Genomic DNA, 22,620 nt, shown 5'->3' on the forward strand with positions numbered 1-22,620 from the left:
AACATGGCCACCGTATTCAGCTACTACAATATTTGCATGGATTTTTTTCCACTGTTGATATACTGTACTTTAATTTATTGAAATATAAAAGTAACAACTAAGAATTTGAAATTTCCACAAAAGTAACACCGTTACAAATATCAATGCATATTTTGAGTAACAGTTACTGCAATAATTAGGTAATTAAAAAGTAATGTCGATACTCCCAACACTGCTGAAAACCACCATCACTGATTACATATCTATACGAGTAGATTTTACAACTACTGTACTAGTTTCATCAACTCTGGTTATAGATATAGGGAACTCATTAAAATAACAATATCAAGTTGGAAATTTAATATATAAAGATTACAAAACTTGTCAGTGTTATCTTACCTTTACAGCCTTAATACTTAAGTCTGATTAGCAGATAAAAATTTCCCAAATTCATGGGACAATTTATTCAAAGCATATCTATACAGTACCTCAATTAAGTTTTTTTTAAATAATGTTGAAATTTTTGTTTAATTTTCACGTTTTAATACAGTAGAATGACTAAAATATGTATAGGAAAATATTTTGAGCAAAGAAAAAAGATAGTGTTTGTTTGAAGCAGATGAACAGCCACAAATGCACAATACTCAGTTGAACCAAACACTGTTGAAACCTGTATCATTCACTTATTACTTCTAGCAATATTCAAATAAGTTATTTAAATTTTACTGTAAAGTTAAGATACAATATTATTCCTAAAACATTTTAAGAAGAAAAATTTAAGAAAATCATTGTATCCTTTTTCTTCATAAAGATGCCAACAAGCAAGTTGCCATCTTTGGAGTGCAGATACAGAAGTTCAAAAGATAAACTTATTCTTGACGTTTGTAGACACGCTTGCACACAATGTCTTCAACCTTACATTCCTGAAAGTTTAAAAAAATAAAATACTAGTACATTAAAAAAAATCTAATTTAATCAATTTCTTTTATCCCTTCATTTTCTTCAGGAAACACCCAAAAATTTACAGGAATAAAGTGGTCTCTGACCATTTCCATTTTTCAAAATGAATCCTATTCAATCTTGCATGGTTTAAAAGCATCTGATTATAACTTCTCCCAAGTTTTTATGTAAAAATTTACTTACCATAATCATTTCTTTGTCTGTGAACTCACGGGTGAGAATAGAGTCCTTTTCATTCTTTTCTTTATCTCCTTTCTGCTCATGAATCATCTTGTTACCCTCAAGTTTGATGGATGACTGTTGAAAGAAATTAAATGAATATTCACTTCTGTAACACCAATTTTAATATTATAAATATGGAAGATGAGTCCAGTAATCCCTCTTCCTGGAAAAGACATACCGTAAGAGCAGGTATCTCTTGTAATATACTGGAGTGCAATTTACTAGAGGTTTATTGTCATTAGGTTTCCCCTGTATGTCAGGATTTATGTTAATAATCCACATAGGATAAACCAAACACCTTTACCTCCCAACCCAGTAGTTTCATCAAGATAAGGGTGCACTCTGAGGGTTAAGTGGGCTGATTTGATCCAAGTTTTCTCATCAGTACCAGACACACAAAGGCATACTGTTCGCAGTGATTTCATGTCAATCCACCGTCTCGAAGTTTTATTCCAGCCAAGTCACCAACCCAAGGGAGGATGGAGGTTATCCAAGCAGCCTAACTATTTGTTTGACAAAAAATTGGGATTTCATGATAAATCTTCCAATTATAAGTTACTACCCTTAAATGAGGCAAATCTCTTAAAACTGATGTAGCTAAAGAGGGAGGTAGTGGTACAAAAGACATGTACACCCAGTGAGTTAATCTGTCATGTTATTTTATTTACTTAAGAATCCAGAGCACTAATTTGTACATAATGCACAAGTACATTTTAATTTTCCACGAAACTAAAGATGATTCCATAAATAAACTTCCTGGTGACTGCCAAAATTTAAATTAAACTGCATCTGACAAAGACAAATGGAGATGAAAGCTTATAAAAACCAAAACTAGATTTAAACTGAATACAAGGCAGAGCCTTCAAAAACACAATTGGGAAGTAAACGTGATCTCGCTTAATGGTCCATTAGGGTCAACATACAGTAGATGCATCCCCCCCTCCCCTTTTTATGGAAAAAATTTGTTTCACACTGAACTTAATAGTATTGAGGTGGAAAGCAATATTATGAGATCTTAACAAATGAATTACTCCATGCAAAAGCAGGTTTTCATAAGAATGTTGCAAGAAAAAATCACATGGTTAAGATGTTAATATACTGACATTTTGAAAGAATATAGTAATATAAAAATGAGAGATTATTGCTCAAGCACATTCATGAATAACTCGAGTTAAAATTGAGCGTCAATATGAAAAAGCATACACTGCCGTGTCTACATTGAATTTGTAAATTATTTTACATATTCGCTGCCTTGTCATTTATACTCGGGTATAATTTTCCTTGCATCAATGAATAAAATATAAAACATTAAATTACCGTTTAACAGTCATTTGTTATTTATGAAACGATTAAAATTCGGCAAAATTACTAACTTCCATGAATGCTTCTTCAATAAATTATTTTAAGAGCAACAAACGCTTTAATATGGTTCTAAAAATAAAACCACTTGACAGGGAAATGAGCTATATGCCGACTACAGTATTCTACACCTACAAGTAAGTGTTACTGTAGCATAGCGGGCATTCTGTTTGTTTTTATCCTGCGTGCATCGCCACCACCTTTTTTAAGCATGGAATTGTTTCTTTTACTACCAACCTGGAAGCCTTTTGTATGCAAACATACGAGGGAATGCCAGAAAAGTGTTAGGCAGTAAGAAATTTGACCCACTAAGTTTGTTGATATACTACAGGTATACAACTAAATCCAACCCACTGGTGAGTGGTCAGTCATTTGCTCTTGTTTCCGCCAAGTTGCCAGATAACCCTGTTCGAACGAATCATACTGAAAACGGTGACATCACACCCTGGGCCGATTGTACTGTACATCCAGTGCATGTACTGCACTACGATTATATATGCAAAAAAAGAAAAAAGGTAATTATCTTAATATTTCATTGTACAGTACATAAAGCACAATAGACCCTTGCCATTTGCGAGGTTTGATTCGCGATTTCGACGAACGCGGTAAGCAAATGGTGGCTAGCTTGCTTATACAAGCCTTTTTCCCGCAGAACAACGAGTCACCCCTCGCAGCATCTTGTGTTGTACTCGAAAAACAAAGTTTGAGTGAAATGGCCCCTAAAAGACAGCCTAGCATCAGTGCTAGTGGAGTGAAATGTAAATGGCAGAAGTCAGTGGTGACCGTGACAAAGAAAGTTTTATTATTAAGATAAGTTAAAAAAGGGGAGGAGTGCTGCCACAGCTGGTCAGTTGTTTGGTATAGGTATACAGTAGTGCCCTAAGGTAGTATAACTTGATATTCGCGTTTTGCCAATTCGCGCCATTCCTTGGAACCTAACCCCCGTGAATGGCATGGGTCTACTGTACAGATATTGAAGTAGAAAACACCAAGTTTGTATTTTTAAATCACAGCCCCCAACACTCACCTTTACATTACGTCCATCAGCAGTGGTCTCCTCAAACTCCTCACCAAGTTTGAACTTAATTTCAGTTGTCTTGAAGGTGGTGACAGTCTTAAGGGTGTAGACACCATCTTCCAAGGTGATCTCCACTGTCGGTGTGGCAGCATTACCCATCTTCCGCATCACCAGACCCACACCTGTTTAGCATAAATGATAATGAATATGTAATTTCTTAAGAGTAAATTTTCAGTTAATTACTAAATAAATTTTATGGACATCACAACCAGAGTACATTCCCAGGTCCCAAAGAGGGAGTGTGACCTTAAGGGGTTTCTACATATAATATTTTTCACTTCACAATGTATTTATCAAAATTATGGTAAATGCAGTTCTCTTACTGTAAATCAGCAAGTTAAATTAAAGTCAGACTATATGCCTGTCGCGGATATAACCACGTGGTCTGAACAAAATTTATGCTTGCCTGGACTGATGCATGTGCAAATACTGTACTGAAATTTGTGTGTGTTCCCCACCAATTTCTTTGACACCATGCAATACAAAAAGGGGTGAAAAAGAGGAGCGTCATGGAGGCAGCAGTTCCCACGGCCTCACAACCACCCACCAACAAGGCGACAAAGAGGATGCTAAGCGGCGCTGCCACCCTAACAAGATGATAGTGGAGGAAAGCAGTTCCCATTCACAGATGATTATAGGGATGGCTGTACTTGGAAGCTGCCCTATTTCTACCCTAACTACTATACCCACCCCTTTCCTCCACAAATTCAACTACAGTACAGTACTTGAGTTTAACATACGAGAGGAAATTACGCCAGCAAAATCCATTGAAAACTGAATGGAAATGTAACACCCAAGAGAGGGGGAAGAGATAACCTGAGCAGCCTAGTTTCAAAGTACTTGCAGTTTGTAATCATAATCCTAAAAATATAATAGTAAGATATCTACACAAGTTCTTGACTAGCTATGAAAGTATTTTCAAATTACAGCATGCAAAAGTATGTTATTTTAAATACAGTATAAAGGAAATACGCCAACCTTACCATTCACCAGGGCTAAATACCTGGTCATAGTACATGTACAATCATGCACGAATTTTGACATTTCAATTATTTATATTAAAATTATTGTACAGTATATACCATTTTTTATCATGTGCTGAACTACTATACGACTAAATAAACTATAATTTCTAAAAACATGCAGTACCATATATCCCCACCAGTCTGTTAATGAACATACTGTACGGTCTCTTCATATCTCAAAGCCATTTAACTAGTATACCACATATGATTTACTGTCAAGTGATGAAAAAAAGTTACTGTGTAATACGAGGGACACTAATAAGAAAATGTTTCGCTCCTATTAATTGTTGATTCTATATCAAACGCACCAAAAACTTAAAATTGCAACATTTTATCCTCATGTTTGTACAAAAAAGTTTATACCTTTACTTTCATCCTCTTTGCCACTGATCGGCTCGTTAGCAGCTCGAGCAGTCGGTCACGTCTGTTACGCACTGTTGGCAAGTATTGATTCCTGAATGTATCTGAACCTGCTCCAGTGTTGGTCAAGTCTGGTCTTGAAACAGCCTGCACTCTGTGCCGTCACAACATTCTCTGGCAGGTTGTTCCAAGAGTTCACAACTCTCACTCCAAAAAAGTTTGCCCTCAGTTTTTTGGAATAGAGGGTTCTTCACCTTGAGCTGTGACCAATTGTGGGGCTAGCATCCACCAGCTCCAGGTATGAACACTTAACCAAGTTTGAGATGTTTATAAACCTCAATTAGGTCATCCCTTGCCCGTCTGTACTATAAGCTAGGCAGTTGCAGGCACTCTAATCTTTCTGGATAGCTTAGGTGCCGAAGTGGAAACACCAGTTTGGTGGCCCTCCTTTGGACATTTTCAATCAACTGACAGTCCCTAGCATATCTCGGGGACCAGGCAGGGTGACACTACTCCAGGCGGGGAAGCACCTCACTCTTTAAGATCGTTACAAGGGACGGACCATCTGGATACCTGAACGACCTTCTTTCGTGCGTTTTTTCCCAGCCGAGGAGAGATGCCGCACCCACTTCTCAAGAGTTACAGCTGATTGGCTGTTGCAAACCTGTCTGATTTCGTCCTGAAGTATTGATGTACAGTATTTCTAAATGAGTTTGTTCATAGTCGTTTGGATGACCATTTCTGATGAGAAAGATATTTAGCTAAATTATATAAAGATCCATACATTTATTATTTCAAGCATGAGTAAGTAGGAAGTTTATCATTAGTATTAAACATGAATTAACTGTTAAACTCTGGTAGCAAATTCACGCTTTTGGGGGACGCATTTAATATATACTGTACCTATTTTTACCCACAATAAGGCATACCAAGACAAATTACATATCAGTAACACTACAATGTGCAAAAACTTAATATTTTAGAAGATCAGAATCACATTGAAATACTACACGGCCTTCATTTTATTTCCTTGGTAAAACCCCCAAACTGTGTACCGACACCAGTAATGACATGTATCCGTTGTGTAAAGCTCGGCTATAAGTACAAGGATGGCCTCTTAAATATTCATTTTATAGTACAGTACTGTATTATATCAGGAAAAAACTGCAGTACAGTACATCAAGTCATTTGCTTCTGGATCTGACTATGCCCCAACACTTAATTTCCAGGTTCATAATATATCCTACCTAAGCCTTTTGATGTTCTGTGTTCAATATATTATGTCTCCATGGCACACAGCCTGTCACACAACCCATCCAATTACGGTACACGAACAACTAAGCATAACTTAATTCTTCCAGAGATTTTAGGCCAAACACATAACTTAGGGAGTTCAGACCACCCAATCAACCCAACACATGCAGCCTATCCCAAATCAGAAAGTCAATTCCATGTACTGTACAAACTAGTGAGACTACCCATAGTCCCAGCATAGTCCAAAAACCAACCAAACAATACACACATGCTGCTCCAGCCTAATCAGACATACCATGAACATCAAATAAATAACCTGCAGTCCCATCAGACAGACCACCCTTGTCTACTACCTGCCTCTTTCACAGGATCAATAAACCAAATTTTCTCCAGGTTACACAGCCAGTGTCACAAATGCTTCGGCATCCTGGCTACCAATGCTTGCGAGACAATGCCAACACAAGTATGCTGGGTGCAATTCAATGGATGTAGGTTTGTCATTTATAATATAATAGGTGGTCATACATTGCATTATAGGTAGATAAGCAATAGGTGCTTTTTTTTCTACGTAACAGAACCTATAGGTAGTGAACAAATTACAATGCTGTACTGTATAGTTCCGTACTTAAAAATAAATAACACATTCAGTAGAGTACAGTACTGTTTAGTACTATATAAAAATAAGAGGGGTAGATAGCACTTTTCATTTAAGGTTTAGCACCTTTGAAATGCTGCCTATCATATTAAAGTATAGACTGTTTTGCTTTAAAAAACCTTCATATGGTAACATATGGCCACTAATAAATTTATACTGTATGCACCACAATTCTCCCAAACTCCAACACCGGAAGCACAATAAGCCAATTACAGTAATTATACAGTATAACCTACCTGCTTACAGCTAACATTTAACACTAATACAGTTGGTTCGGACATTTCCTGTAGTTTCAATATAACCCCCCTCACAAGACCTGTTACCATTACTAAATTTGTAACAGTATTTCTAAATGGGCAAAAGATGCTTTATAAGAAATTTAGTTTTTTGTAGTTGGAACACGAAGGATTTAAACTAATGTTTAACAGCTTACAGTTCAATATCATGGGACAAAAATATGATGCAGTCGAGCGATGACCAGGTTCTATGATCTACTGGGATCTATGTAACAATTTTTTATGTTTCGAGGTTAGAAGCCACCAAAAGCTACACCAACCAATATTTTATGTTTGCAATAAATAATAAGCCGAGGGATTGAACTTTACATATTTGAAGCTTGACCAGCACCTGACTGGCAGGCAAGTGCAATAATCACTAGATATCACCTGCAGTTAAGCTGGATAGTCTAAATCACCCTTAACCACTACAACAAAAACGGTCAAGTGTGCATGACTGGCAGTGCTGGGGGTAGTGCCAAAGCCCTAGGCGAGATGCTCTCACTAACCCTGACTAGCCAACAAAAGCTGCAGATGGTACTTACTCTGGAGACCGAGTGAGTTGGCACAGCTGTAATAGTGCCTGAAGAATCACACTGGCTAAGGCAACACAGATGACACTCAAACGTTTACAAGAGGTGGTCATAGGTTTATTAACTTCCTAATTCTAATGACTAAGGTTATTTGAATTCAATACAGGAACAAGGTACCTCTGTTCACCAAGTTTATTTTCAAACACTATACTGTAGAATCTACATAAATGTAGACAAATATACTTCTGAAAAATTATTTTGGGGGGGGAAGATAATTTATGTCCTTTTGAAGGGTAGAGGGAAATACTGTCAATCTATCCTGTATTCTTATAAACACTACCTCCACATTGCAATTATTAACACTTCCTATACTGTATTGTGTATACTGTACAGTACCACATGCCATCCATGGCTACCAGGCAGTGTGGACAAGTCTAGTACAACATGGACCCAGCCCCTGTCTGATTTAATCACCCAAGCAGTACACCCCAAACTTGTAATTCACTTTTTCGATTCATGTCTTCTTTTGGACAAAACATTTTCAAATTACTGTATCTACTCACCACCTCAAAAAAACATATGATGCAGCTAAAGTTCAGCCATTTTGAAACCAGTACAATATATAATATTGGTACACTACAATATACAGTACTGTGGATACATATACAGTACAAGATATTTCAATATGATTATTAGTGGTAATCAAAGTCGCACTGGGCCCAGGCTTTCAAAGCCTTGACTCGTCTTATTCGTCTAGTCAGGTGTGACTACCAATATCCTGATTCGTTCTGTCATCCCAACTTATGGGAATAATTTTTAAGTAAGACCTAGCACAGTACCAGAGGGTGGGAGTGACTAAAGTGCATGTGGTGTCCCCAGGCACCAACATCTCCCACGGACTTTGCCTCCTGTCTCATATTCCCAACCCCACTCCAGTCACCACCAGGCTAACCTGTTCTCCCGTGCCACACGGGATCAACCTTCCTCCTCCATCTTAGCTGCAGTGACAAACCACTTCCCATGTACTGCAAGTTTGCACATAGCCATTGATGGAAATTGGATAGTACTTCTCAATTTCCTTTTCTTTAATGCTTAATTTCTGTACTAATGGAAACCTTTATTAAAACATTCAGGAGCTGGTGCATGCCCAGTAGAGCCTACTTGCCAACAGTGTGTAACAGACGTGACCAAGCGGCTAACAAGCCAATCAGTTGTATAGAGGATGAAAGTATTAGTTGTCCTTTGTCAAATTTATACCAATCTGCTATGATTTGGTTTCCTCTATGGTAAGTATCGACAACTATACGGCACTGTATATGTCGATACTGTAAAATATAAATTATGTTGGATATCGCGATATCTGGTGATAATCAGGCATCAGCACCTGTAACTTGGGAGTTCTAATCATAATTGGGTGCCTGAAGTGTAGGTGTGAACACGGTTGCATTTAGGCACAATACTGAATCTGTATCATACTTTACTTGTTTGTTATGGCTTTTAAAAGCTGTACAAGAAAATGTCCTCCAACATGTTTTGGAAGCTACACATAGGGAGAATATCCTAGATTTATTTTTCAGCAACAGGATATGATCAGCAAAATTGAAATTGTGCATTAACACTGGGCTATCAATTTAAATCGGGTTCAACAATGTTAACAACTTGCATTTGGTATTGTTGGCCAGACTTCCAATAAAGTACAGTACTCTAAACACAGGTCGTTCACTAACTTCTCATATCACATTTAAAGAAATATGCTGATGGACTATACCAGTCAAAAATGAACTACAAGCACCACTTGATACAAAATCATTAGTTTCTTATCTGAAAGTTGACGATAATTAGGGTTTACTATTAATTAATGTCCCTGGAAACAACGAACAACGCAATCAAGACGATGCTTGTCACCAAATCTCGCCAGAATACAATTAACATCTATGCAATCAAAGGTCACTTCATAAATAAGGATTTTAATTATCATCTGGAACATTTAAACAGGCCCCCCCCCCCCTTCCCGAGCTTAGACGGCCCCGTGCAGATTTATGAGATAGGGTCCTGTGATCACTTGCCAATATCAAACTATATCATAACATCACTTTAGTACAGTATTTTACATTCAGACAACACAGGTATCTTAAGAATTCCATCGTTGCAATCAATAAATACGACTATTCTAAGACACTTCTTTTACGTTTCCTTCGCAACCTACTTCTATATGCCTGAACATAAGGAGTCTGCACTAGGCCGGTTGGCCTGTGCATGGCAGCTCCTGTCGAGAGTTACTACCACTCTATCATCCATGAATCTATCTAGCCTCCTTTTGAAACTTTCCAGGGTTCCCGCACTTACTACAAAGTTGCTAAGCTTGTTCCACTCGTCCACCACCCTATTTGTGAACTAGCCCCCGTTAGGTTAGGTAACTTTAGATAAGTTGCCAGGTAAATGTCATAGAAGCCCCGCCCCCCTCCCCTACCTTCAAAATGGGGCCAACTCATAAGTACAGTACCAGGTCCTCCACCACCACCCTACACACCACTGAAAATACCCGCGGTGGACATGGGGATGGGGTACTGCGGCGTTAACGAGGTTAGGGGTGACAAATAAACTTAGGAGGTAGTTAATAACGTGGGTTGAGGGTTGATAAGAGTGGAACGTGAGGAGGGAATTAACAACAAAGTACTGGGAGAGGGAAATGATAAGATAGGATGTGGTCAATGATATGCATGTGAAACACCCCCAACTTGGTCATCCAATGCCCTGCCATTCATATCAGCCTATCCCAATTCCTCTTCTCCATCCCCACCAACCAACTTATAGTTGTGGTTTACATCTAGTTTAAAGGGTAGAAAGATGTAAACCACAACTATGAGTCCACCTCCTCCCATCCCAAACTCATGGTTTAAGAAATCCTGAACAACGAAACCTGATCTTGAAATTATGATATTCATCTGGCGGGTTAGGAGATTGACTTAATTCCTACAGGTTTCTGTATACGTTTTCCAACAGGTTCAGGTACGACATAGGCTGGGAAGCCCAACCAATTCTACACTTAAAAATTACTTTAAGCGACTTAAAACAGAGGGAGGGGTTTAAATAACGTGAACTACCAGAAATAGATCATACTCGGCCCTCTCAAGGTACAGTAGATTAAAGAAGAGGTTGGCTGGCCCAGCGCTCGCCCTCACGTTAGGTATAGCAGCTATATATGTCACAGACACCGTCACTTTATTAACGAGAGTAATCAATTACCTGACTAGATGCAATAAGAATTCCTTCGGCCACCATCATTATAGACAAGACATTTCATGGTCCCCCTACACCCATTAAATACACAGTGCTCGCGTAAGCAACATACGATATCTATTTAAGGAATATTACAGTATTCTAGTTTCCTACATTTTACTGTACAATTAAACGTAATTCTCAACAAGAACTTAAAATGTTTTACTGTAAAATTAAACGTAACCCCCAATACGAAAACTTAAAATGTTAATACACGAATTTTTGTTTTAATTAATTAAACTGACACTCAATAAATCTGGTAACTGTTCAAATGAACCATCGTTAAGATGTCACTAATAAGAACCATTACTTAGCAGAAGTCAGAGCTAAGAGTGACAACACATGTTCCTTGTTACAGCTGAAGGAAAGTTGGCAAGTACAGTACCTGGTATTACGTACCAACACCCTGCCATGATGCAATCGTGTTATAATTAGAACGTCATTAAACTTCTACAATAAATTACAAAACCCTTCTGTGATCAATTTATTTTTACCAATAACAAAACCTAACCATAATCAGTGATATTCTACAAAAAAAAAATATCAAACCTTTCTGTAAAAAAATACGGAACGTTTGTTAACTACCTATTTTTACCAATAACTACATAACCTTTCTGTAATCAATTAACTATAAAAAAACTAATTACCAAGTGGGTAGTAGATATTTCCAGACTTTAAAATACCCAAAAATACCCAGTGTGTATTTTATGCGTTTATATACCTCTGTAGGGTCCCACGAATAAAAAAATTACACCGCTTTAAGATTTTCGTGGAGATCGCATGAATGCTTTTATTACAACAGCAAAACCGTCCTCACTTGTGGAAGACCTTGCACATCAATAAGGACAAGGCTGCTGTTGTAATTCAAGCACTCACGTAATCTCCACGAAAATCTCTAAGGCAGTGTGTACACATTTTTCTAAAATGCCGTATTCGAAAATGGCAATACAATTTGTTTACCAAATAAACTATTACATGAAAATTAGTTGCTGGCAATTCCATACTCTATACAAATTATTTAAAAATAACCACACTACATACCGTTTGTTAAAAAACCAAAACACTAAGCTACTTGGTATTTAATTCAATTATGACCGCCGTGACATGTAGTCATCCATTGTTTCAGAGTTTATCTCTGCCTTTTCGACAAAACGTTTGAACTAGTGTTAATTGCTACAATATCCAACAAGCCGGCGGTGAGAATAAGGCAGGCTTGCCACAAATTTAAATATTGCCAAGCACTTCTGTTTCAACTACTATAATTTTACAAAACCACAAATATCAAGTTATGTCACATTACAAAAGCTTTAAAATCACAATAACCATGTTAACATTTAACAGTTAGTGGGTAGGGAACAGCCTAATCACTACCGCTATGTCCTTCAGTCACCAGTAAGTACGTAAGCCCTCATCTGGTGGGTGCATCACGCGCTCGGGGGAATACAAACACATCTGTATGATCGAGACCAGCCTGATGTTAACACACACACTCGACCTTATCGAAGAGACGCCACTGAGTCATGGGACCCAGACTTTCCCAGCTAAGAGCGTACACATGCTCACATGACCGCTGGCGCCGACCACAAACATACACGAAACCTTATCCACTTATTTAATTTCCACTCATCACGTACAATCAGTTCTGTATAATGGTGCTAAAGCTTAAGGCGGACCGAAATGAGAACAATACAAATCATAACTTAAACGAAAAATAAAACTTAAAATCTGATGCTTGAAATAATAAATACAACAGAGCTCCAGTTAGGGCTATATCAACAGAAAATTAATATCTGTAGCCGCGGTTATCAGTCAATTCAAGCACCTCCTATGCATACACATGTCAAAATGAAACTCGAAGCCACCGGCACCCAGTCTATGCTAGGTGTTCCAGCCCCCAACACCACGAACCAATAAAGGGCTATCTGCTGTACACTAACCTAAAATTCCACAACTTATTAGAAAGTTTTCAAAATGTGATATTTAAGTCATTACCTTGTAACACTTTTTATAGCTAATAAACACACGAATTGTGTCAACAATGCAGGAACTCTGGGCTGCGGTGAGTTTGGCATGTCATAGTAGTTGTGATGAGTTTGGCAGGGCATGGTTGCTGTGGTGGTGATAACGATGATTGCGATTGTGTGGTGTAATTCGAGTCTGGGTTTCCTGGTACTCCTCCCCCAGTGAAGTTTCTCGAGTTCTCCGCTATCTTCCCTGCCCCAATCTTTCCATTTACTCAATTATAACTTCCTCTGCAACCACCAAGCAAGTCATCCCAGACACGAACCAGCTTAGTCACCGTCAGCAGGACCTTAATTTTTACCACTTAATAAATGTAAACGCTAAGTGTATTGATTCCTGTTTCCTACAAGCCAAATTACATCCGTTACTCAATAATTGTGTTCTTTTCATAACACTACCTAGTTAACAATGCATCTCAAAAGAACATGATCTCACCCTCAAGGAAAAATTGTACAAGTGACTTCTTGGAACTACCTACATAATATGCCCCTGGAATTCGAAGTCTAAGAGCTGTCAACCACCTGCCACGGCTAAAGGTTAGAGAAAAAAATATGTACAGGGTTTCTGCGAACAAAATAAATGTAACATGACCCTCAATGTGACCTTCACTCCTTTCAGAACAATTTATGATTTTCTTGAAAGCTATGCACCCTACTCAAGACAAGTGGCTCTAACAGGCTTAAGCAGTAAAACAAGACCGTGCAAATAGAATAGAAAGAAGGGAGAGGAAAACTTATTTGAACTCGTAAAAATGCCTTAGGATGGTCAATGACCTTCCTTATTCCCTGAGTTTCCAACACTCAAAGAAAGATGCTTGGCAGTATCCCGGGTCTCACTGTACACCATGACGACGTGCACTACCATAATGTCTGACGTCAATGATTTTATAGAATTACATCGAGTCCGCTGTAATTATATCTGTTAGTTCATCTCTCTGGGTCTTTAGAACAAGAATGATTACGTGATAAGCAATGGAACGTAAAACAGAATTGGAGAAAATATACAATGAAAAATTAATAATAAAATACAAATGAACACCACCACACAACTTGATCCAAATGAAACCCAGAAGAAATGGCGAGTTCTTCATACAGCACGAAAACCGCTGAAAAAAAATCCTTAGTATTTCATTCCAGGACCATGCACGAGGCGATGGTCCCTCCAATTAGCCCACTCAACTATTACTTCTACCACCACCACCACCCAGGCAATGCTCACTTGATCAGCTACAATCAAGACTTATTATTGACCACTTAGAGATAAAATTATTCTATTGTGAAGGGGGGGGGGGAGCTTTCGAGGAATTCTAATCATTGTCTAAACGGTATGAAGTTAGGTGTACGAGGTTTACATACGGACAACATTCAAACCCATTTCAATGCGGTTTAGCTCGTCATTGCCGTTTTCAGAATTCTTTACTTATCTTCTACTTTGTCTGCGGTGACCTTTGCGCTCCATTTCCCCCATAAGGTTTAGGAGACAAGAGAAGACAGCGATGTTTATGAAAGAGAACGACATTGCAAGTCAGCCTTCAGCATTGAAACACTATACTGTAACCAATGTTTATGTATCTAAAAATATGTGCTTAAAACAAACTACACAATTTAATTAGTGCGGCAATATCAACATTAGTCCTAAATAATTAATACACAAACCCAACCCACCCCCTCTTAACTACGCACCTAACACTAATCTCATATTCGTAAATATTGCAATAGTGGATGTGAATGCTAAGGTGTCCTATCAATAATGGTGGCTGGGCTTCCTGTGACTATAGCAACCGCCCAGCTCGCTCTGAAAGACATTATCCCTCGTGCCATTTCAGAGTCCAACCCGGTGCGCTTTCTTCCCTATACCAACATTATTTCCCAATACATAACTAGTTATGTCAGCCGAGTCATCAAGTAATACCATTTACTAAAAAGAAAAAAACTTTTTGAATAGGAGCCTTGTTGTTGATGTCCCCAGAACCCCTGGGGAAGACAGCTGCTCCATCGGTTCAGGTTTCCCCTGTCATGTTGCATTCACAAGCACGCGCCGAGGACGGGGGCGTGGGTGGTGGTGACGGCGGCGGCAGCCGAGGAACCAGTGAGGTGGGAGGAGTAGGGGTGTGGCTGTGACGTGTGGTCGTCAAAGCCCACACAAGGATGGTGAAGTGGGGGCTGGACACGAGAAAGTGGAGAAGGGGCGGTGGGGTAGTGAGGTACTTAGAGGATGGTGGAGCGTGGTACAAGAAAGAAATAACGGGACACTAGAAAGGGGGTGGATGTGACCGGGTACACGAAAGAGGGGGGGGGAGGACGATGGCGGTTGTACGAGGGGAAATAATGTGGGGCGGGGTAGCAGAGTACAAAGAGTGGGGACGGCGGGGCAGGGTACGGAGAACCAATGGGGAAGGGGGTTTCGGGGTGTAAGAAAGGAGGGATGGAGTATAAGGTGTGGAAAGTGGCCTAGCATATCCCATCTTGCACATTGTTCTTCATTCAGGGGTCAATTTAACTGCCCAGGCAATAAGAGTGTCTGCGAGTCATCGTGCGAAACTCAAAACTCTTGTTAAGAATTGGTCAAGCCAACGACAGCCCCATATCCCGGTGGTTACAATAAATCCACTAAGAAAAAAATCTACTCTTGGGTGAAAAAAATAGAGCAGTTTATTGTAATCGCCAAACTACTCTCAAAATTAGCCACATGAGGACTAGGGGCCAGACACGGAGGTGGGGGAAGTGGGTCCAAATTCCAACAAAAGCATGACCATAGAAAATTCTTGTCAACCTGGAAGTATTTTCTCCTGCTTAACTCTGTCTTGGTAGTTTGTGTTCCTGGCACTCGACCGTAAAAGCAGAATTTCCCAAGTTCAAGTCTCTCCCACCAATTCCACAACAAAGACCTCTTTGCGAGCGTTGAGGCAGCTGCTACCCAAAGCCGACCGAAATATGAGGGTTGCCGTGTAACAAGATACTAAGGAATCTCCCTTTAACAAGGCATTGCTGAGGGTGTCGACGACCGACGAAAAATACCTAGTAAACATGAACAAGGGTACGCGGTTCATGGCAGAAGGGTAACGTGTTTAAAAATGCCCAATGATAACCGGTTAGTAAAATACTGGCGAGGAATTGCCGACTAAGAGAACATTGGTAGTTTACAAACCCTAGGAAGATCGTCGTCGGGTAAGAACCCCTAGTAACTGGGTCAGTCCTATTCAGTGTTTATGAGGGTGGCCCAGCAACAATAAGGTGGTGAGGGTCGCCACCATTCATAGATGCTGGTCAATGGTTAGCAGCTCGGGGAACGCTGCCGAGTCACCCAAGAATTTAACTTTGGAAATTTATAACCTCATGTGTGTAAATTTTTCAAGATTTTCTTTCGAAAGGTTTTGCTTATGAAAAGGACTAAGATTTTAACATTACTGCTAGTCCTAAAATTTTAGGCCAGAGGTCTGGGGATCACCCAGTAGGTCCCCGGCACGGGACCAATACTCTCAACCATCCAATGATTTTTTTACACGAATGTCATAAAAGACCTTGGTAAACCTAATAGCTGGAAACCCAGAGCAAAAAATATACATCAGTCCAGCATTAACTATTTTCACGCCAATTCACTGTACCTGCGTATAGTCAGCACCAGGTATTAAGAAAGGTCATAAGAAAGGTTCCTTAAGTGGGTCTTGTAAGGTAATAGGCAAGTAACACTACGATGAATAATTCCAAAAATTACATCTCTTTAAAAGTTGGTGGTCGAAAATGTTTTAAAATGTACCCTGTGGTTGAACGGTTTAGATCTGGGTAGACTAATAAAGTTCCAGAATTTCAACACCTCATCAAAGCTAAACAACATTAGAATGAATAAGGGTGCATGTTTCAGCTGTACGAGAACACCTAAATCCTTGTTCATTACTAATGAACTATTCATTTATCTAATCACTGTTCGCTTTCCCCATTAACTGACAACAATCAGATGTAACATTTATATTTGCTCGTTTACTATTTTCCTAACATCTTTACCCTCACTTTCAATGTATACTAGATGGGGTACCTGACGTTGGCCGGATTTGTATTTGCAAGGATATATTTTAATATACTATCAAATTTCAGTGAGACCGACCCTCCACTAGATTACACCTTCAATTACATAGTCATACCAAATTTCAGCTCTATCTTACAACGATAGCGAGGCCCACCCCTGCTATTCGTGGGGCAGCTAATAACCTATGTCTGTCCTTAACCAATGTTTAACGCACATGCAAAACACGAGTTATACCAAACATTGTTAGTCATTATAAAAACTGGACGTCCGGAAATAGAGGCAGTTGAAACCTTCAATGTTGGCTTGTATATTTGGAGGTTCTTAACGTAAGCATACCAAATTTCAGCTCTATTTCAAAGTCTCGAGCCGCGTATAGAACACATACTGTCTACGGTTTCCCTTGCGTCATGTTGCCTTTGCGCTTGTCAACCAATTAAGCCACTTTAAGTAGTCACCAGAACGAGGTTGGAGGCCTTTGAAATAAGGTGTTATAGGCGAATAAGCTATACATACAGGGAAACAAATGAAGTAGCATGATTAGCACAAAAAAAACGAGAAACTTTAAATGCACAGAAAAAATACACTGGTCATATAATTAGGGATATTACTGGGCAAAGTTGAGGGTGGGAGGGCCAGAGAAGGCAGAGACTGAGATAGACGAATGAAATTAAAAACCTGGACCACAGATACAAAACCTTGGAGGAATGGTAAAAACAGCCCGAAAACGCTAGTGGAGGACTGTGGTCGCCAACCCTCAGATAGGAGGACGGTACTCTGATTAAAGGATTGATAATTACATCCCTTCGTTAATACCATTGCTCATCTTTCAGTGCTCATCTTTCAGCATGCGCTATGTTTAATAAAATATTAATGGTCTTGACAACGTACGAGTGACAATTTCAGGTGGACAGAAACAAAAGTTAAAGGTGATGTGGGAAAAATAACGATTTGGATGGTGCGGCTACTTGGTGCGGCTCCAACGCCACATCGTACGAGGCCGCGCCCGAGTGTCGACCAATGAGCAGCCCTTTTCCCTCCCGCCTCCCACCACGCCACCCCCTCACCACTATTATTGCTGCTAAGAGGGAACCACAATTTTCTTTCAAGAAAGCGTAATCCTAAATTTAACAAACATCCAACTTGCAATTTTTTTCTTAACAGTCCCGAACGCATTCAGTATTTAAAATAGCCATTAATAAAAAATACACCATCCTTGCAGTTAGCTTTATAAAATACGACTTCAAAACTGGTGTGAATACACAATATTTTTTGCTAATTCAGCCTTCCATAAACACTGTTCATAAGGCGTTATGTAACCAAGCATACTTTAACAGACTTCCGCTAGTGTGTTCCCTAGCAGTCTCTGGTTACGTGGCGATAGTGACGGTCCTTTACACACAAAATGTCCTCGTTGCGGATAAGTTTAACCTTGCCGAATCCACAAACATACGGAGAAAAAACAAGGTTAATGATTAAGGTAAATTTTAAACAATTTTAAATATGCTGTGGATATTTGTCCGGTTATCGGTTAGGTAGGGTTTTTTGATAACACCAGGAGTTGATAGAATTGGACGAAACTTTGTGGAAACGAGAAGGCATAGAACCTATTAGAATAAATTATTATTAATATTATCTTCGCTCCGCAACAGCCAGGGTCATATGTTGCCGGGAACCTATTAGAACTGTATCTAACCAAGCTAACCTTACGAAACCTATACGGTATAGCAGATACATTTAAAAACATACCCAGTAACACTGAACGGACTCTTTTCCGTTCACCCATTTAATATAGTAAGGTTCCACAAAGTTTCATCCAATTCTCTCAACTACAGGTGTCGTTTAAAAAACCTATCGAACCGATAACCACAGCGTTTTAAATACTGTAGGATCACTGTTCCTTCTAACGGCGTTTGAAGGAACAATTTTGGAGAAAGAATCTTTGAAAACGAGTTTCATGACTTTAATATCTACATAAAATTTGGGGGATACTTACAACTTTCCCACCTTTGTTTTTCTGTTATTTTCATCGGCACCTTAACGTGCGGCTGCCATTATTCGTATTATTGCATTTCCACACAACATTCCTACCCCTAATCTACTATCATGTTCGAATAAGACGTCTAATTAGATAACAATTCATTACATTACCGTCGCAAATGTATAACGGAGATAGCGTATCAAAAATTTCCTCTATTTTCTTCCATTAATCTTCTGCCATTATAGCCTACCTCACCTCCCACACTGCGTGTCTCCGTCATAGATCAGCACGCGTTCCCGTGCACGTCACGCGGCCAATCAAAATCGATTTTTGGGACAACCAATTAAAATTATTTGCGGTTTAATTCGCGGTATTTTTGGCCCAATCAAATTCGATTTTTATTTTTGGTCTGTTTCGAAATTCAAATTCCTTTCCGACCACGGAAGTCTGCGATGGGTGTCACTTCAATTATATGGAGCAGATTGCGAGTTTTGGGGGAAAAACCAAGAAACTAGCATTTTTTCGATCTCAAGGTGTTCCCCGACCTCAGTAAAGTGTCCTAAGTGCAAGAACCAATGTAAATATCGTCAGCAACCTGTACTAATCTCGGAATCCAACGACCGATCGAGCACCAGGCCAATAAGGTAAGAAATAAGGGATTCCATCGTATGGTGACAGTTAGGTTAGGTCAGATTTGTTTTCGTTTTTTTTGTTTTTTTTATTCGCCAAGCCATAATTTTTGTCGGAAAACGCCCCACAAAAAATGCCAATTTCCGACGGAAATGAGTCATAACCGATCTAAACACAAACACTAGAAAACCATTTTTTACTTTCTAACAGTTGTGTGCAGTTATGCAAATTTACCAAATAATGTGCCAACAAATTAGATTTTTCAGCAATTTTCATATTTATCAGTTTGGCGATTTTGTTCTAAATATTGTGCCATACCTAAACAGCGTCTCATCTCATCACGTCGACCGAATCGGACTGATTTATCGTAAATATGATAAACCAACCAAACTTTACCTACCTATCCTAGCATGGCAATGCATCACTTGATTAGGTTGGTTAGGGCGTTTTGTTAAGAGCACTTGTGGAAAGTTCGCTGGGAAGTGTTTGGTTGATTTAGCTTTCAAGATGTCGGACTATTCCAGCAGCAGATCCCACTACCAAATATCTTAAAACGTTAAGAACCCGCATCGGCGGTGACTCGGGCAAGTCACTCATACAATATAATACCTCACGAAGCCCCATCAAACTACTTTAAATCTTACGTATCAACATGCTAACAACGCACTACTGTATTACTACACTTCGAGTATACATTGATTCGGTGGTTCGTTCTTACTGTACTTCGGTTAGTGGTTTATATCGGTCCGACTAATTACCCAAACGTAGCCAAATATAGCCGCAATGAAGTCAAATAATGGTCCTAGATGAATAAATCGGACTGCTAATCATTTCTCGACTAGCATTTGGTGTCAAAGTCACAAAAAATTATGGTAAAGGTGTACAAGAGGGTGACCACCAGAAGGAATTGTCCGAGTTTTTTTCTACACACTAGTATGATATTAAACAGAAAATATATATACACGCCACGTACAGTAAATAGCAGTAAAGTGTTACCCCCCCCCCCTCCCAATAGCAGCTGGAGCCAAGGCAAGTAAAGGATGGCGATCGGGCAAACCCTTCTCCCCCTGTCAAAGCGTTGCTGGATAGTTTTGTAACTAATGTATTGTAACTGGGGACGTTGCATTTTGTCAATCTTGGCCTTTGTTAATATTTAGTAGTTGCCAACACCCACTTCTATATCGAGTCTTGTATAGGAAAAAAATATATATTCTACAGCGTTTGTCGAAAATTTATATTTTTCGAATATATTAACCAATAAAATTACACACATCAGTCCTTCAAAGTGGGCAGGGCTTTGAAACACAGGAAAAATGTGGGGTAAAACGTTAACAAGAACACCAAACAAACCTTTGAAATAATTGCCTACCTTTCCTAACTTTTAAAAATGTTAAGATTCGCGTCCAAGTTTATGGGTCACATCTGAACGCCATCACCTACTAAACAAAGAAAACACCATCACCTACTAAGTACAGAGAAAACATCATCACCTAAGCACACAGAAAACACCATCACATACCGAGCACACAGAAAACACCATCACATACTGAGCACACAGAAAACACCATCACATACTGAGCACACAGAAAACCCCATCACATACTGAGCACACAGAAAACCCCATCACATACTGAGCACACACAAAACACCATCACATACTAAGCACACAGAAAACCCCATCACATACTAAGCACACAGAACATACTAAGCACACAGAAAACACCATCACATACTAAGCACACAGAAAACACCATCACATACTAAGCACACAGAAAACACCATCACATACTAAGCACACAGAAAACCCATCACATACTAAGCACACAGAAAACGCCATCACATACTAAGCACACAGAAAACACCATCACATACTAAGCACACAGAAAACGCCATCACATACTAAGCACACAGAAAACGCCATCACATACTAAGCACACAGAAAACGCCATCACACACAGAAAACGCCATCACATACTAAGCACACAGAAAACACCATCACATACTAAGCACCAAAAACATGAATTAGGTAAGCTTCGGCCTTTACTGGCTGTGGCTCTCACTACTATAGGGGTTGGCAATTAATGCTTCTTTGTAATATGATGCATATGAATGCCATGTGATAAAACTATAAATGTTCTACTACAAGCTTCTCGGGGCATGCTGACATTTACAGTAGACCCCATAAAACCGTGCTGTACAGCCCTACTTATTTTTGCCCATTACACTTGTACAAAGTCCTACAGTGGTTATTGGAATGACGGAGTTCTCGCTAGTAATCGATAGTGAGGCCGTGTGACCACGTGTACCACAGCGGCTGCTCACCGGAACCTCAGTTGTCACGTTCTTATCGATTCCCATCTCACCGGCAAACACATACTGTATTTACCTTAAACTACGCTACGTCACTTAATGCCATACACTTACCCAGGGCCTTCATGAACTCATCGAAGTTCTCGGATGATTCCATCTTGTACTTTCCCTCGATCTTGGCCATTTTTACTGGTTAGGAGCTGGTGGGTGAGCCTTCGTCCGTACTACGCAACCGCTGACACACGACTGAAGCGGAGGGAGTGAGGCGAGGGAACCGGGACCGTCGGACTTGCCAGTCTTAAACTCAGGATGGTTGTTTGGCGTTCTCGTGACTCGTCTGGCGTTGCCAGAATCACAATAGTTTTATCTACCATATATTCTCATCATTAATATTCAAAATTTTTAGCCCAGTTTGTAAGTTCACTTAATGTTGACAGTCAATTCAAGAACTATTGATCATTCTGTAGTGTTTGCGTTGCAATTTTTAGGTGCAGTTTGTTTATGCAATATTACGGAGATTTAAAGTGACTACGGGAAGATACTGTACATATTTTATTTTTGCACACAACATCCAACAACCTTCCCTGGTGTGCATATACCACGAGGGAAACTGAGCCAGCTTTAGAAACGGTATATTGTAAATATTTAAAAGGTGCGTATCAGACAAGTGGAACAGTT

The 22,620-nt window shown here is 39.4% G+C and overlaps 1 protein-coding gene across 1 annotated transcript; it reads right to left on the reverse strand.

Annotated features, from left to right (window-relative positions):
* Window positions 1–324: 324 nt before the first annotated feature.
* On the reverse strand, window positions 325–22,240 carry LOC121878354 (sodium/calcium exchanger regulatory protein 1-like). Its single transcript, XM_042384534.1, has 4 exons — window positions 22,057–22,240; window positions 3,548–3,720; window positions 1,123–1,236; window positions 325–902 (listed from the first exon to the last, which is right to left on the reverse strand). The coding sequence occupies exons 1-4, from the start codon at window positions 22,124–22,126 to the stop codon at window positions 849–851; spliced, it is 411 nt and encodes a 136-aa protein (XP_042240468.1). The 5' UTR covers window positions 22,127–22,240; the 3' UTR covers window positions 325–848.
* Between the last annotated feature and the right edge of the window lie 380 nt (window positions 22,241–22,620).

The sequence above is a fragment of the Homarus americanus genome, unplaced genomic scaffold (assembly GCF_018991925.1).
Source record: "Homarus americanus isolate GMGI-L3 unplaced genomic scaffold, GMGI_Hamer_2.0 scaffold41027, whole genome shotgun sequence".
NCBI lineage: Eukaryota > Metazoa > Arthropoda > Malacostraca > Decapoda > Nephropidae > Homarus > Homarus americanus.

Coding starts and splice junctions, on each gene's coding strand:
- LOC121878354 (XM_042384534.1), bottom strand. CDS start 22,126: ATGGCCAAGATCGAGGGAAAGTACAAGATGGAATCATCCGAGAACTTC. Junction 3,721..22,056: donor TGAGTTCATGAAGGCCCTGG/GTAAGTGTATGG, acceptor TATGCTAAACAG/GTGTGGGTCTGGTGATGCGG. Junction 903..1,122: donor CAGACAAAGAAATGATTATG/GTAAGTAAATTT, acceptor TTAAACTTTCAG/GAATGTAAGGTTGAAGACAT.